At 46.1% G+C, this 16197-nt stretch overlaps 1 protein-coding gene across 1 annotated transcript; it reads left to right on the top strand.

The window, feature by feature from the left end:
• The first annotated feature begins 676 nt into the window (after positions 1 to 676).
• LOC126995378 (putative nuclease HARBI1) lies at positions 677 to 8101 on the top strand. The gene is made up of 2 exons (XM_050854884.1): positions 677 to 2153; positions 6380 to 8101. Exons 1-2 carry the CDS (start codon positions 1423 to 1425, stop codon positions 6696 to 6698), a joined length of 1050 nt encoding a protein of 349 aa, XP_050710841.1. The 5' UTR covers positions 677 to 1422; the 3' UTR covers positions 6699 to 8101.
• Positions 8102 to 16197: the final 8096 nt, after the last annotated feature.

Here is a 16197-nt window from a genome sequence, read left to right as displayed (position 1 = left end):
CATAATGCTCGGGACAGCCACACTCTTCCAAACCTCATGGATGACATCATACTTGCTCGCTCTCATCCTCGCCCACCACCATCCACACCCCTAGATACTTGTATATTCTTCTGTCTGTTCCAACTCATCCCCTTCCAGTCTCCAAGTTGTTTCTCTCTTATCCTCTGACCTATTGACTATCATAATCTTGCTCTTCTCGCTACTAAATCTAACACCAAAATCTCTTCCATAGCCCCCTACATGCCCTCTCATTGTTAAGTTTAAGCCATGGGACTGCCTTGACCTACCCCAGACAATTTGTTGGCTCCTGAACCATGATGTCCTCCCTGCTATCCTCAAAGAACACCCTCAGTTTGCACCAAGGTGGTGATGCCGTGTGTGGCAGCTTGAATTATTGCCGTGCTATACAAGGCTGTGATCTCTGCAGTATTTTACTTTAAGGACTAATATTTACTCTATCTCTGTATTCATTCCCATCTAGTGCTTGGGCAATGTTCTCCGTCCCCACATTTTATTGTCTTATTGTCCAGGGGAAGGTACCGCCCCCTCCCTTGTTGTGCTTTCCTTCCTACCATTGTATCTTTTTAGTTTCATGGTGCTACCTACACATGTATTAATAGTTGTATAATCACACAGTCCTGCCTGGGGGTTGGGATGGCATATGTTCCTCCCTTCTCCCTTGTTGTTTACCTGCAACAATAAACTATCAATTAATCAATCACATCTAACATTCTTTGTAAGTCTTGATCTTGATGTCACAGGTGGCTCGGGATTTCTCCCCAGCCAGGCCTTTGTATCGGCAGCTCCTGCGAAAAGAAAACAAAACATGCGGAAAGTCTATGTTCTCGGGGCAAGATATCATTCCCAACATCTTGCACGCCACATGCCCTCCAAGAACTCTTTCACTGCCTCAATCACTCGTCTCTCCACTGAGCCCCAGCAGCAGCACCATCCACTCCCTTCCAGTCCTCCCATTTACTCCACGTCCCATCTCGCTCAGAAACACATACATCATCTTCGTTCTCTCCCTGTCATACTTCTTACATTCCAGCACTACATGCTGCACAGCCTCGTCCACACCCCTGTTACACATCTGGCACACTTTGCTGCGGGACTCAGACCATCTATAGTTCCTTGCATTCACATCCAGACACTGCGCTCTAGCACGGAAAAGATCACCTCCCAGGCTTCCCTCATACCACACCTCACACTTTGGGGCCTCTTTCTCCCTGTACCAGTCGAGAGTTTCCTTTCTTTCCATCTCATTCTTCGACTTGCTCAATCCCTCATCTTTAACTGCCATATCTATCACATTCTTCCACTTTCTTACATCCCACTCAAACCAAGAAGAAGAGGAGGAGGAAGAAGAAGAAGAGGAAGAGGAGGAGGACCCGTACATGCCCAGACCAAGACCCAACCAACATGGCCGCCGCCGGAGTTCCTCGCACGTTTAGAGCTCGACAGGACTCTTTGGAAATGTATGCCGATGCTGAACTTGTCGAGAGGTACAGATTAGACCGTGCGGGAATTGAATATGTGACTGATTTGTTGAGAAGAGAGATACAAGATCCAATTCAAAGGAAGCATTCCCTCACCCCTGAGTTGAAAGTGCTCTTGACCTTAAGATACTTGGCTACCGGAAAAATGCAGCAGTGTGCGAGTGACGAGTTCGGGGTGAGCCAGAGTAGTGTGAGCAGAGTGATTGCTGAAACTCTTTCCGCCCTCAGTGCCCCTCAGCTTGTCAGGAGGTTTATCGAGTTTCCTCTTGATGGGGCGGAGATCCGTGAAAAGCAGGCAGAATTTTACCAAGTTGCACGTTTTCCCGGTGTTGTGGGAGTGATAGACTGCATCCATGTGAAAATAATAACACCAAAGGAAAACGAAGTAGATTACGTGAACAGAAAAAACTTCCACAGCTTGAACATACAATTAGTGTTTGATGCCAACTACAAAATAATCAACCTGGTATCAAAGTGGCCAGGGTCAGTGGATGATGCAAGTATCCTGAATGACAGTGGGCTTAAGCGGCTGTTTGAGGAGAATCATGTTCAAGAAAACTGCTATCTGCTTGGGGACAGCGAGTATGGATGCACGCGCTGGCTGCTGACCCCATTTCCAAGACCTCACCTGGAACATGAGAGAAACTTTAACAGGTAAAAACATATCACGGTAATTTTTAAGTTTAGGTCCACACCCAAACCACTAACATACCGTAATAATAGTTCAGATACTATTATTAGGTAGAATATTATTTATGAAGTCTATTTTCACCAGCGCTGGCTGTAAACTGTGAGTGTTACTATATATCAATAAATAGTAATCATATTTCCATTCAGCCACTTTCCTTGATACAGATACCAGTACTTGGACTGGTTGGGCTAGTACCAAAATCTGGTACCATATAAGTATCGATACCAATACTCGAACCTAACCAAAGTTAATAGTAACCTAATCGAACGTAATACTAACCTAACCAAACATAGTAGTAACCTAACAGAAGCAGGACATTTTGCCGGTGTGCCACTTTGGCGATACTGGCGAACCGTCTTATTTCATTCACCGGCGAAACGTCCAGCAGGATGACTCACCGGTGTGCCAGTTCACCAATACCATCTTGAAACCATGAACGCATTTATTTGCCCGACACTGATGGCACTGTAAGTAAGAATGATGATAGCATAAGATAGGGTTTTCTTTTATTGTTAAAACATACACAAAATAAGGGTAACAGTAAAAATAAGTTATTTTTTCCATCACTCAGCAATTATTCGTATGTAGACAAAAATTTAAAGATATCACCTAGTACACAATTGTTTACGTATCTACTTTCTTATACTCATTCTTATACCAATATAATTATTATTTTTCTTAACTAATTTTTACATAGATATTTAAGCTTGTCATGATGTACATGACGTGGTCGCCTCCTTCGATCGTTCCTCCTCCCTCACACTCGCAAGTCTATGTCACTAACAAGCTTTCGTTGCACCATTACCTCAATTATCATCTCCATTTTTTTTTTTTATCCTTACGCAGAATAATCCTGAGTGATGGAAGAAAACAATTTTTACTCATCTACGAATATTTTAACTTCTGGCCAGTACAGAATTCAGTAATATATAGTATAATACTTTACTCCAACCAAAATATAACATAGGAAAAAATGGGAAAATATTTGCATGTAGGCCTATGGTATGAGGCATCAGTTACGAATTTTGAACACAAAAAACTTACAAGGAGTATCAAACACAAATCTTTAACATCTGGGATGATTAATTATGCTGAAAGCAAAATTAGCCCTCTCACCCTGAAATATTGCCCAGCCTAATAAGAATCAAGCTATGAATGACCAGGTTTTTTTTTTTTTTTTTTTTTTTTTTTTTTGGTAAAATTCTAGTGTTTGCCCATACTCCCCCTTCCCCCCCATACAAGCCTGGGGACCTGGTGGGAACACGGGGTTTCAGGTAGGGGACACGAAATCCATCATAATCGCGTATTTTTTTTAGTGTGTTTGTGGGGGGGAGGATAAAAACTCTCTAATCTAGGGAAATTGCCTAAATCTAGGGATTTTTCCTCCCACCACCACTAAAAATGAGCGTTTGCGACGAATTTAGTGTTTCCCATACGGAAACCACACACTCACTGGATCCCCAATCTTGTTTTGGGAGAGAAGCATAGTGAACCCACCAAACGATGCTCACCTCACCATCTGGCGTGGCGCTGGAGGCCATCTGCGCTCATATAAACCACCTACACCACACTCATGCCCTCTCTAGTAGGTTCTCACCTCATCGCAAGGTTTCTGTCCTCCCAAGTAGAGTCCGTGGCACCAAACACAGTGTATCTTCATTGTTTATCTCTGACACAAGCAAAACCACCGGCTAGCCTTGATCCATCCAACGCCGCACCTTAAACAGTACTGCGGGTTCTAGAGCAAGTGAAGGCTCTCGAACCTCCTGCCCGAGCTGTTCGAACATGTGAATCCTTACTGACTGCATGTTGAATCTGCTTCACGGGTTTGTACTCCCAGTATACAAGGTGATTGTGGATACTGACTCCGCGCTTCCAGAATACGATAATATGCCTGCATATATCATATATAGAGTTAAAAAAACAAAATACATGTCCCTCAACCATAATATGAAGGCAGAAGTACTTAAAAGTAAAGAAGCTGAATTAATCCCCTTCCCCCAACGATCTTGGGGGACCCGCGGGAGGTTGGGGTATTTGGGTGGGGGAGCATATTTAAACTACTCCAACCGAACTTTACGAACTGCTAAAAGGGGTGGCTTTGCCCCCCTCGACCCCCCTGCTAACCAAGGGGGGGCTGCGCCACCCCCCCCCCCCTGGACCCCCCCCTCTTCTTAAAGTACCCCAACCGAACTTTACGACCTAACAGCTAACTGAGGGACATTGAACACAAGTAACCTGCGTTCGAACCTGCTTCACGCGTTCGTATGTGGTACCAAACCTGCTTCACGCGCTCGTACATGTTACCAGTAAGTGAATACATAGTCGTATATGAGGGTTGCAAGATTCCTATGACGTAAATTACTTACAGTTTATAGCTGCTCCATTATGACCATAATGCTGTAGCAGGAGGCTTCGCCCCCCTCGAACCCCCCCTTTGGTATGGAGAGTGAGTGAAATTGCATGGTTTCCGTACTACGTTGTAAAAAAACCCGGAATGTATGAAATTTCCCTACATCTTAAGTAATTGTAAGGAATTTCCCTACATCTAGGGTATTTTTCAACCCCCCATAACTCAAAAACTATGCATTTGCGAAGCATTTCATGTTTACCACCGCATTCCCCAAAGTCTCAATGGCCCCCTAGCCAGTTTTGGTTGCGAGAGGTGAGTATGGGCAAACACCTACCTTTTTTTTTTTTTTTTTTTTTTAAAGTACAACAATAATTATAAATCCTCTTTCAAATTACATTAATGCATTTTTAATGTCGTCTTTTTCCTTGCATGTCTGTACCTTTCTGCTACAAATAAATATTTTTTGTTTTTTTCCCATGTTTCGTTTTCCTTAACTCAAATATTTCACATTTTAACCAATAACAAAGAAGAAAACAGTACCAAGAATCGCCTCCCCAATGTTCGGAGCCTACTGTAGGAATTAATGGCCCATAATCTTTGACCACTGGACGGTTCGCTGAAAATTCGGTGAACTGTCCAGAGACCATCGGCGAAGTGGCACGCCAGCAAATTAAATTAAAAATTAGTGACAAAATCAATTTTATAACAAAGCAATCAAAACACCAACGATTTACCAGAATTTTTTTTGTCAGCACAAATTACCTAAACTAAGTATAAACTTCTATCCATATATCTATAAACCTTGGCTGTCTTCCTCCATTGAAGAGGGGGGAGCCAAGACAAGGCGCACACACACATTCACTCATGTACACCACTCTCACCTTAAAAAAAAAAATACTAAGATAAATATCACTTAACTAACGCCACCCTCATCAACTCTCCTCCTCTGACTAACTGTCTTCAATCTCTTAAACTTCGCCACAATGTTGCATCTTTTGCTATCTTTGGTAAAGATTTGTTTTATTAACGTTGCTCAAACTTAATAGTCACCTAACTGAATGTAATAGTAACCTAACCGAACTTAATAGTCACCTAACCGAACTAAATAGTAACATAACCGACCATAATAGTAAACGAACCAAACCAGATACCAGATCTGTAAAATGGCATGCCTAGCCTAGCCTATTTTCAACAATAAAAAAATAGTCCTTGAATTTGATTCAAAAAGGGTTTCCATGATTGTTGAAGGTTTGTAGAAAAGATATATGAAGAGCTAGTTATGTTTCATAAGGTAGGTAGTGAAATACTGGCACGTTAATAAAACGAATCTTAACCCTATCTTTTACTGCTATTTTCATGCTTTCTGCTCTTCTGAACTTGGTAACTGCATGCCTCTCCCCCTCCTGCAGCCCCGCCGCACAAGACTATCTACTTACTCTCGTCCCTATTCTGTCGATTTACCTAATGCAAAAGTTAACCAGTATCTTCACTCTTTCATCCCACTCACTGGTAAACTCTGGAACTCTCTTCCTATGTCTATTTTTCCAGCTTCCTACGACTTGAACTCCTTCAAGTGAGGGGTGTCAGGACACCTCTCTTGATCACGGCCATTCTTCTCTGACTGTTGCCTATGGTGTGGCCAGCAAGTTAAGCAGGAATTTTTTTTTTTTTTTTTTTTTTTTTTTTTTACTGTATTTTTTGCTTCCCTTGGCCAGCCATTTTTGCTGCGGAAAAAAAAAAAGTTAAGAGCACAAGCACTAGTGGAATAATAATAATCCCTAAAACTTAATGCACTTTATGCTTCATCATTACTCATTAGATAACCATTTCACACAGGGCACACAGAACTACACGCAATTTGGTGGAACGTGGAATTGGGCAGCTGAAGAGAAGATTCCACGTTCTTCAAGGTGAGGTTCGTCTCAGCCCAGAGAAAACCTGCCAAGTTGTGACTTGTTGTGCTGTCCTTCACAATATTTGTAAGGCAAGAAACATCCAAGCACCAGAGGAGAAGGAGGAGGAGGATGGTCAAGATGGCAGTGATGATGGCAGTGATAGTGACCACAATGATGATGATTATCACTTAGATGACGACCGTGACATGCCAGAGCAGGGTCTAGCACACAGACAGCTTATAGCCAGACAACATTTTTGAATGAGACATCAACATGTAGTGTCACTTGGGAATATTTAAATTTAATGAAATTGGAGGTCAGAGGAAAAATTGGCCTTTGTGATAACCCCTTTAGCAGACAGGTTTAAGTTCACAAAAAAAAAGTTTAATACAAGAAAATGGCCTCATAAGACTGAAACAAACAATTAGTGGAAGTAAACAAGGATTATTGCAAAAAAAAATATTTAAATTAAAAAATTTATTCAAATAAAAAAAATCTGATTTAACACATTCCATGCGACCCGACCCACTGGTGGGTCAGGTAGTTTATTCCCTTGTGGCGGCCTGACCCACCGGTGGTCATTTTGATGCTAATTACTATCCTCCTAATTATCCAATATAGTATCCACCTTTTAATATATTTTTTGTATTAAAGATTCCCTTTCTATGGATAAGGCATTAAAGAAAGATAATCAATAAAAATGATATTGTTTGTAGACCATTAAGCCATTTCAATTTTACCTTGAATTGAGACTATTATGAAATATGGTAAATTACATTTAATTATTTTTTTTTCTCAAATATCCCATATAGTTTTCCATCATAGACTATAAATATCCACAAAAAAATCACATTTTCAAAAAAAAATTAAAAAATCTTCCTGTTCACGACAAATAACTATCCTTGGCTTGGAACACATAATGAATAAACAAAAGATGTGCATTCCCATATTTTGAGTTCATTGTTCTCTCTTTGCATGATATTTGCCATGATGTTTCACAATGAAGCAATCCAGGCACATGAATGGACTACCCTCATAGCCAGCACAAAAGGTTGACACTTTCTTTGCTCTTTTTGCTGCAATTTTCCATCCTTTGTTCAATGAGGAGTCATAATTTGAAGATGGACTGTATAATTCACCACAGGAATCTTCATCACCAGAGCCATATTCTGAAATGACACTCTTCGCCTTCTTAACAGTAGACAAATTGATGGGTTCCATTACCAGTAAAAAAATATATGTAGAATTGGTTAATTTACTGTATAAGGCAATCAGTTGAACAATTGTAATAATATATCATATGCAGTAGTTTATATTCATATATATGGGTAGGCGGTGGCTGAATGGATAGCAAGACGGCCCCGCGTTCAGGAGGACGCGAGTTCAATCCCCGACCGGTGCCACCAAGCTGGGATTTTTCAGCCGCCGCCGAGTGGCTTAAAACTACCCACATGCTGTCCAGAAGACCACCTATCAACCCGGACTCTAGATTCTAGGATTAAAGATGAGCTCCGGGAGGGCAGCATGAGCCAGTGCAAGATGGTGCCACTATAAACACTCACCTGCGCCAGAACGGGCTGGGCCGACCAGCAGGATCCACCGGGAAGAAGCCTTGGACCGACCATCAGGATCCACCAGGAAGAAGCCTACCGGCGCAATAGGCCACGACGTAAAAATAAAAAATAAAAATAAAAATATATATATATATATATATATATATATATATATATATATATATATATATATATATATATATATATATATATATATGCACAGAAAAGCCATCTTGATGGCCTGCCACAAAATGGGTCAGGCCACAACAGATTCATAAAACATTACATTGTTGCGGCCTGCCCCCATGTGGGTCAGGCTTTCTGCCAGGCGCAATTACGCTCTACAAGCTGCCAGCATAACACCCACTTCTTCTCTGTTTGGTGGCTACCGGCAAACTGGAGATATTCACATTCAAATCATCGTGGCAGCGGGGTTGCTGCCAGCCGCAAGATATGTGTTAATTCAGCTTATAGCCATACGACATTTCTGAATGAGACCAACATGTAATGTCACTTCACACTTGGGAACATTTAGATTTAATGAAATCGGAGGTCGGAGGAAAAATTGCCCAGTGTGATAACTCTTTTAGCAGGCAGGTTTAAGTTCACAATAAAAAAAGTTTAATACAAGAAAATGGCCTCAAAAGACTGAAACAAATAATTAGTGGAAACAAAAAAGGATTATTGCAAAATATATATATATATATATATATATATATATATATATATATATATATATATATATATATATATATATATATATATTAATTTTTATTTTTTTTTATTTTTTATTATTATTATTATTTACAGAAGCCCTCCGCCGTGCGCTGGTATTTGGTTCTGCGAGATTCCCATGATCCGCGAATCCGCAATCAATGGGACTATAATCAAGTAGGGAAAATAGGGTTTCGTTCTACCATCTCGATCAAATAAAAAACGATGGATTTCTAAGGTAGGGATGTAACAGAGCCTCACACTTTGCCATGAGATGGGAGAGGGGTGAGGGAGGGGCAGGGGCGTCAGGAAGGTGAGGGATGAGCACGATTCAAGCGTGGTGTGCGGGGGCAGGGGGGAGGACAGCGGAACGAGCAAAGCGCATGTGGCGGCAAGGGGAAAGGAGAGCAAGGGTGAGGGGAGAGGCTGCGCGTGATGGCGGCCGGGAGGTGGAAAGGGTGAGGTGTGGAGGCAAACACCCACCCACCCACCTGCCTCCCAACAGGTGTCGCCTCCCTTACACCAACACGTGGAGGGCACACGTGCAACTGATGGCGGCTGCGGAAATTTACCACAAATATTTTTACAGGTCTTTGATGAGTAATGAAAGTTGTGTGTGGACACAGGCGAGTGTGCGCCAGGCAGGAGCCAGGCCGGCGGTGCAGCAGCCGAGCATTGTTTGTAAACACTGGCAGGTGTGGTGCAGTGAACCATCTCGATCGAATAAAAAAATGGATTTCTAAGGCATTTCTAAGCATTGTTATATAGTGTTACATACACAAATCACAAATTAAATATGGACTGTAATAATTTAACACTCACTCTGTGGTTGGTTGTGGTGAGTGTGAGTGCGTAGGCAGTGGTGGTTGGCGGGCGAGTGGTGTTGTCAACATGAGAGCGGGTCGTCGACCTGCTCCTTCTCTTCCTCTTGCTTCTCCTCTTCCTGAATGCTCTCCATGTGGATGACAACAACTGACAGTGCAGGAGAGGCTGTTGATCCACAGGTTGAAGGTGACGGTGATGACCCAATTTGCTGCCTGGCTGACGTGGGTTAAAGAAAAATGGTGATGAGGGACTGCCTCGCTGTCATCTCCAAGCGATGTTTTTCTTCCCTGTTTGGCGTTAGCAGAGCTTCAAACCCTCTTCTGATCATAGTGGAATGCTCTACCTGTGGGTCCATCTCCACCAGCATTGAACAAAATTGTTCTGCCTGTTGAAAAACCTGGCAGAGCCCACAAAGGGTGAAGGGTTGTGCAGACTCTGGGCTGAACTCTTCTTCATCATCATCGTCCCCTTCACCTGGAGTAGCGTTCATTTCTTCAACCATGCTGAGAAGTTCCTCATCTGTTGGTACCTCGTTGTGTGAATCAATGAGCTCGTACACATCGTCCTCTGTCATATCAGTAAAACCATCACCACTAATCCTCTGTGGCAATTTGACAATTTGTTTCACTTCCTTATCGATGCCAAACCCTCGAAAGTCATTCACTACTTCGGGCCAAAGCTTTTGCCAGCAGAAGTTAAGTGTTGTCTTGGTAACAGTCCCAGACCTCCTTAACCCTTTCATTGCTAAACGCTTGCAGCGGGCATTAGGCGTATTTGCTGGTGGTGCTAAACGCTCGCTGCGAGCTCCACCCGCACTCAAATCTCCCGCGTATGAAAGTGTTCCAACACTAATTCTCACAGCACAGGATTGCCAATTGAGTGGGTTCTTCACTAAATTTGGTAGAAAATCATAGCCCAGCGCAGCATATCTACGGACAAGTAACTGGTGGATGTTCTTGCCCTTTATAGCGCCATTTTTGCATAGCTTCACCTACCTATCACCTGACTGATTCTTTGACCAAATTGGTGTAAATATTGCAGTTGGCAATAATCCCTTGCCAGAATCTGAAGGAGAAATGTCCGCAGTTCCCTCAATATGGCTGATCATCCCGCACGCACCGACGTGAGTGTTAACATTCAACACTCCCTGAATGTGCATGTACGTTCACAAGAGAGGCATACATAACCGACTCCTATAGATCTGGACCTCCTCTTTCCAATGGTGTTTTTTGGTTTTTAGCTGTGATGAATAGTTTTTGAGTTACAGAGGTTAAACGAGACCCCCCATTGGGCTGCCTGACTGCGCCTGAGAGGATAGTCGCATCCCGTCCCGCGTGCAAGGAAACGGTTAATAATGTTGTGCTGGAAGCTTCCCCCGGCGACCATAGGCCTCTAGAAGGCTCCCGGAGAAACGAGCAAAGGGTTTTGCTACATGTTCTTGTATGATCTAAAGTATACTGTAATATTCTAGACTGTACTGTTCTAGATATATATAGGAGAAGAGGCGAGAGGCCCAGTCCCAGTGATAGTAAGCTAGTGGTAAGTGAAGAGTCAGAGTGAAGTGTACTACTAAGGAAGAACATTAAACTACAGAAACTGTGCAAAGTGTTTACATATCCTCCCCCCACGTCTCTGACTGACACACGGGAACCCAAGTAACACGTCCGGCATAACACTGGTGTCAGAGAACTCAAGGAACAACAAGAAAAAGCACACCAAGAACTCAAAGAACAACAAGAAAGAGCACAGCAACAACAGGAAGGAACACTCCAAGAACTCAAAGAACAACAAGAAAGAGCACAGCAACAACAAGAAGGAACACTCCAAGAACTCAAAGAACAGCTAGAAGATCGCTTCTGGGATTACAGCTACAGCTAAGAGCAGTACAAGATGGAAGTGAATCAGTTCGAAGAGAAATGACTGATGTGACCACGAACTTGGGACAACGCCTGATAGAAGTGGAGAAAGAACACACAAATCTTCAACAAAAGATGGAGGTGGTACGGGAGACGACACAAAGAAATACTAGAAGTAAGTGACAGAGTGAAGGCCCTTGAAGAGATGCTTCTCCTACGCAAGTCCGGGGTAGTTTGAGCCCTGTTTCGCCTGAGTTTATCCCCGCAAAGTTCCGCCAGCCCCATGGGTCTGCTGGGTTCGCCTGTTAGAAAGAAGCCTCAGGAGTTTGATGGCAAGGTCTCCTGGGAGGCTTACCGCGCTCAGTTTGAGCTGTTGGCAGCTCGGAACGGATGGGATGACCCAGCTCGACAATGCGACAAAGGGCAGCTACAGCGGGCTGCACAGGCGCTGGAGCAACGATATGGGACCAAGCACCAGAACGACCTTGAGAGCATGGCGCACAAGGCATACCCAGGTGCCACCCCTGACCTGCTGACGGTTTTGCTGCGTGATCAATTCATCGATGCCCTGGACAGCCCTCAGCTGAAGAAACAAAGCCAACATCAATGCAGGAAGCTCTGGCACGTGCCATGGAGTTTGAGTCCTTTGTAGGGTCTAGCTTACTGCTTCAGGGACGACTCGACTTCTGGCTTTAGGGCACGAAAGAACGTGCTGGTACTGCGAGAAGGTTGGGCACAAGGAGAACGAATGCTATAAGAGGAAGAAGGAATATGAAGGTGCCGCTAAGAAGAAGCCCAGGAAGGACCCAAGTGCTGGACCTGTGGAAGAATGAGTGTCACGAGGGACCACCACTGGGAAACTAAGAAGGACTGGTTCACGGGGCAACGACCAGTCTGTCCTGTACATGCCCCGAAGATATCAGTGTGCAGGAGAACCACCATGACAAGCTGCCAAGTGGAGGGCAAGGTTGACGGAGTGTTGTGGCCTGTGGTCGTCGACACAGGCTCGGAACGCACATTGGTGCGGCCTGACGTGGTGAGTCATCGTCGGCTTCCTAAGACGCCGCATCGACTGTGCGGAGTCACAGGACACTACGCAGAGCTCAGAGGCCCAGTGGACGTGAAGTTTGAGCTCGGAGGAAAGGAAGAGTTCCTCTGTGTACGTGGCCGACATGGATGACCCCTGCATCCTAGGTATGGATTATCTTGTCTCCCACAGGTGCGAGCTGGACTTCCGCGCTAAGCAGCTGACTGTAGGAGGAAGGAGGGTGCCACTGACGACTGTGAACAAGCAAGACCTGCCAGTGACGGTCAAGCGCACCACCATTATTCCTCCGAGGTCGGAGATGCTGTTACCCTGTCAAATTACGGGTGCCCCCCCGGCTAGCCTGTGTGTGGTAGAGAGTGGAAGTCGATGCCCGGTAGAAAACGGGGTGATTGTAGGAAGTACTTTTAGACCCTGCTGCAGCGGAAGTGCCTGTCGTCGTGGCCAATGTCTCCTTCAGCCCAAAGAAAATAAAACAAGGGACCATGGTGGGATTGTGCCAAGAGATCGACCAGAAACCAAGAACCTGTGTCTGCAGGAGAACCCTGACGAAGCCCCAGGAGGAGCTGCCTGACAACCTGCGCGATCTGTTTGACAGGAGCTCCAAGTGTCTAGAGGAACCCCAAGTGGAACAGCTCAGGGAGCTTCTCGTGAGAAATGCAGATGTGTTTTCCACAGGAGACCTGGACTTGGGGTGTACGGACCTGGTAGAGCACCACATCGACACAGGTAGCCACCGCCCAGTGAAGCAAGCTCCTCGAAGGATGGCACCAGCCCGTCGCAAGGAGATGGATGAGGTAATGGATGATCTCCGGCAACAAGGGTTAATCGAGCGGTCCAGCAGCCCGTGGGCGTCTGCTGTAGTGCTCGTCAGGAAAAGGACGGTTCCTCAGGTGCTGCGTGGACTACCGAGCCCTCAACGATCTCACCATCAAGGATTCATACCCACACCCACGGATCGACGACACGCTCGACGCCTTGGTGGGCTCCAAGTGGTTTTCAACACTGGATATGAAGTCTGGGTATCACCAAGTCAAAATGGCGGAGCAGGACAGAAAACAGCCTTCTCCTACGGTCAAGGCCTGTGGCAGTTTAAGGTCATGCCCTTTGGCCTGTGCAACGCGCCGGCCACGTTCGAGCGGCTGATGGAGAGGGTGCTGGAGGGACTTCACTGGAAGACGGCACTCATCTACCTCGACGACGTGATTGTCTTTGGCCAGACCTTCGAGCAGGAGATGAAAAGGCTATCAGAGGTTTTCGCCCGGTTTAGAGCTGCACACCTTAAGCTCAGCCCGAAGAAATGCTGTCTGTTCCAAAAGGAGGTCCAATACTTGGGACACATCGTGAGCGAGGCTGGAGTACGCACTGATCCTGAGAAGGTGGCTGGGACTGGCCGACACCCACCAACGTGAAGGAGCTGCGGAGCTTCCTCGGTTGTGCTCATACTACCGCAGGTTTGTGAAAGGCTTCGCCATGATTGCTGCACCACTGCACCTCCTGACGAAGAAGGGCGCAAGTTTGAGTGGACAGCGGAAACTCAGGTTGCCTTTGAGAAGCTCAAGGAGGCCCTCATCAGCTCGCCCGTACTCACCTACCCAGACCCCTCTAAGCCTTTTATACTGGATTGTGATGCCAGTGATGAGGGATTGGTGGAGTGCTGACCCAGGCATGTGCCGACATGGAACGTGTTGTGGCCTACTTCAGCAAGAAGCTCACTCCAGCCGAGAAAAACTATAGCGTTACCCGGAAAGAACTCATGGCAGTAGTCACTAGCCTTGACTTTTCCATGCTTACCTGTACGGTGCAACTTTCACCATCCGCACGGATCACGCTGCATTGCGGTGGCTGAAGTCACTGAAAACCCTGAGGGCCAGCTTGCTCGCTGGATAGGTAAACTAGAGCAGCATCACTATATTATTGTGCACCGATCTGGACTAACACACGGTAACGCGGACAGCCCCTGCCTACCTGAGTGTCAACATTGCCTCCAGAAAGCGTCCAGAATATGTGCCGCCGCACTACAGTGGAACAGACAGCGGAGGTGCCATGGGAGACTTGGGAAACTGCAGCGGAGGACCGAGATCTGAGACCAATTATGGAGTGGCTGAGTCAGTCGTCAACGCGACCTGGGTGGGAAGTAATCTCGAGAGAAAGCCCTACCACCAAGAATTACTGGACTCAGTGGGACACTCTTCGGATGGACAACGGGGTGTTGCAGCGACGATGGGTCTCTCATGATGGTCTTGACCACTACTGGTCCACGGTGTTACCTGTGAAGTCCCGAAGGCGTCTTGAAAGAAATGCATGACAGCATCACCAGCGGACACCTAGGGGTAAAGAAGACACTGAGTCGCCTGCGCCAAAGGTTCTACTGGGTTGGCATGAGGAAGGACGTGGAAGAATGGTGTCACGCGTGTGAGGTGTGCTGCAAAGAAGGGCCCCAAGAGCACTGCAACTATACCAGGTTGGAGCCCCATGGAACGGGTGGCAGTGGATATAGCAGGACCCTTGCCTCTGACGACGAACGGAAATAGGTACATCTGCGTCACAATGGATTACTTCACCAAGTGGCGGAAGCCTACGCCATCCCTGACCAGGAAGCCACTACCATCGCCAAGGTTTTGGTGGAGGAGTTCTTCTGTCGCTTCGGTGTGCCTAACGAGCTCCATTCCGACCAGGGAAGGAATTTTGAGTCAACAGTCCTTGCTGAGTGCTGCAAGCTTCTGGGTATCAAGAAGACCCGGACCCCCTCTGCACCCACAGTCAGATGGAATGGTGGAGAGGTTTAATTGGACGTTGGGCCAGGAGTTGGCCAAGCAGTGCAACAATGATCAGTCTTCATGGGATCAGAAGCTGCCTGCGCTTCTCATGGCCTACAGGTCTGCCGCCCACGAGACTACGGGGTATTCACCGGCAAAGCTGATGTTTGGACGTGAGCTGCGATTGCCGGTGGACCTACTGACAGGAAGGCCTCCTGGGGAAAGCCTTCCAAGGGACGCCTCCAGTTTTGCCCGTCAACTAGAGGAACGGCTGGAAGAGGTGCACCATCAAGTCCGAGGTGCCTTGAAGTTCTCCGGGGAGGCCATGAAGCGCGGTTACAATATGAGGGCAAGCCACGTTGACTTCAAGGAAGGAGACCGAGTCTGGCTTTACAACCCGCAGAGGAAGAAAGGACAGTCTCCGAAGTTACAGAGCCCGCCCCTGGAAGGCCCTTACACTGTGCTAGAACGCCTCTCCGACGTGACTTACCGAATCCGGAGATCGGAAAAGACCAAGCCGAAAGTTGTCCACGTCAACCGCCTATGGAGGTACCACGGACCACGGTCCGGGAAACTACACCTGGAACAACTACAGACATCCAGCAGCCGACGAAAACGCAAGGGACGTCCAGGACCGAGAGGAGGTCGACGACAACGTAGGCCTCCTGGCCCTTTCAGCCGAGGGAGATAACCTCCCGGCTTCGGCAGATGTTCCAGGGACACCCCAAGAAGCGGACGACGACGAGGCGCACCAGGAGACAGACGCGCAGGAGGCAACGAACAGAAGACAGAGACAACGCAGGCGTCCACAGCGATACGACGATTATTATGTTTTTGATTAATTCTCTTAGGGTTGTACATAGTATGTGATCGGGACGATCACAATTAAGGGGGATAGTGTTGTGCTGGAAGCTTCCCCGGCGACCATAGGCCTCTAGAAGGCTCCCGGAGAAACGGCCAACTCGCATATATTTTTGCTACATGTTCTTGTATGATCTAAAGTATAC

This window comes from Eriocheir sinensis, chromosome 8 (genome assembly GCF_024679095.1).
Source record: "Eriocheir sinensis breed Jianghai 21 chromosome 8, ASM2467909v1, whole genome shotgun sequence".
NCBI lineage: Eukaryota > Metazoa > Arthropoda > Malacostraca > Decapoda > Varunidae > Eriocheir > Eriocheir sinensis.
Note: the sequence above shows the minus strand (reverse complement) of the source record. Positions and strands in the feature narration are given on the sequence as shown.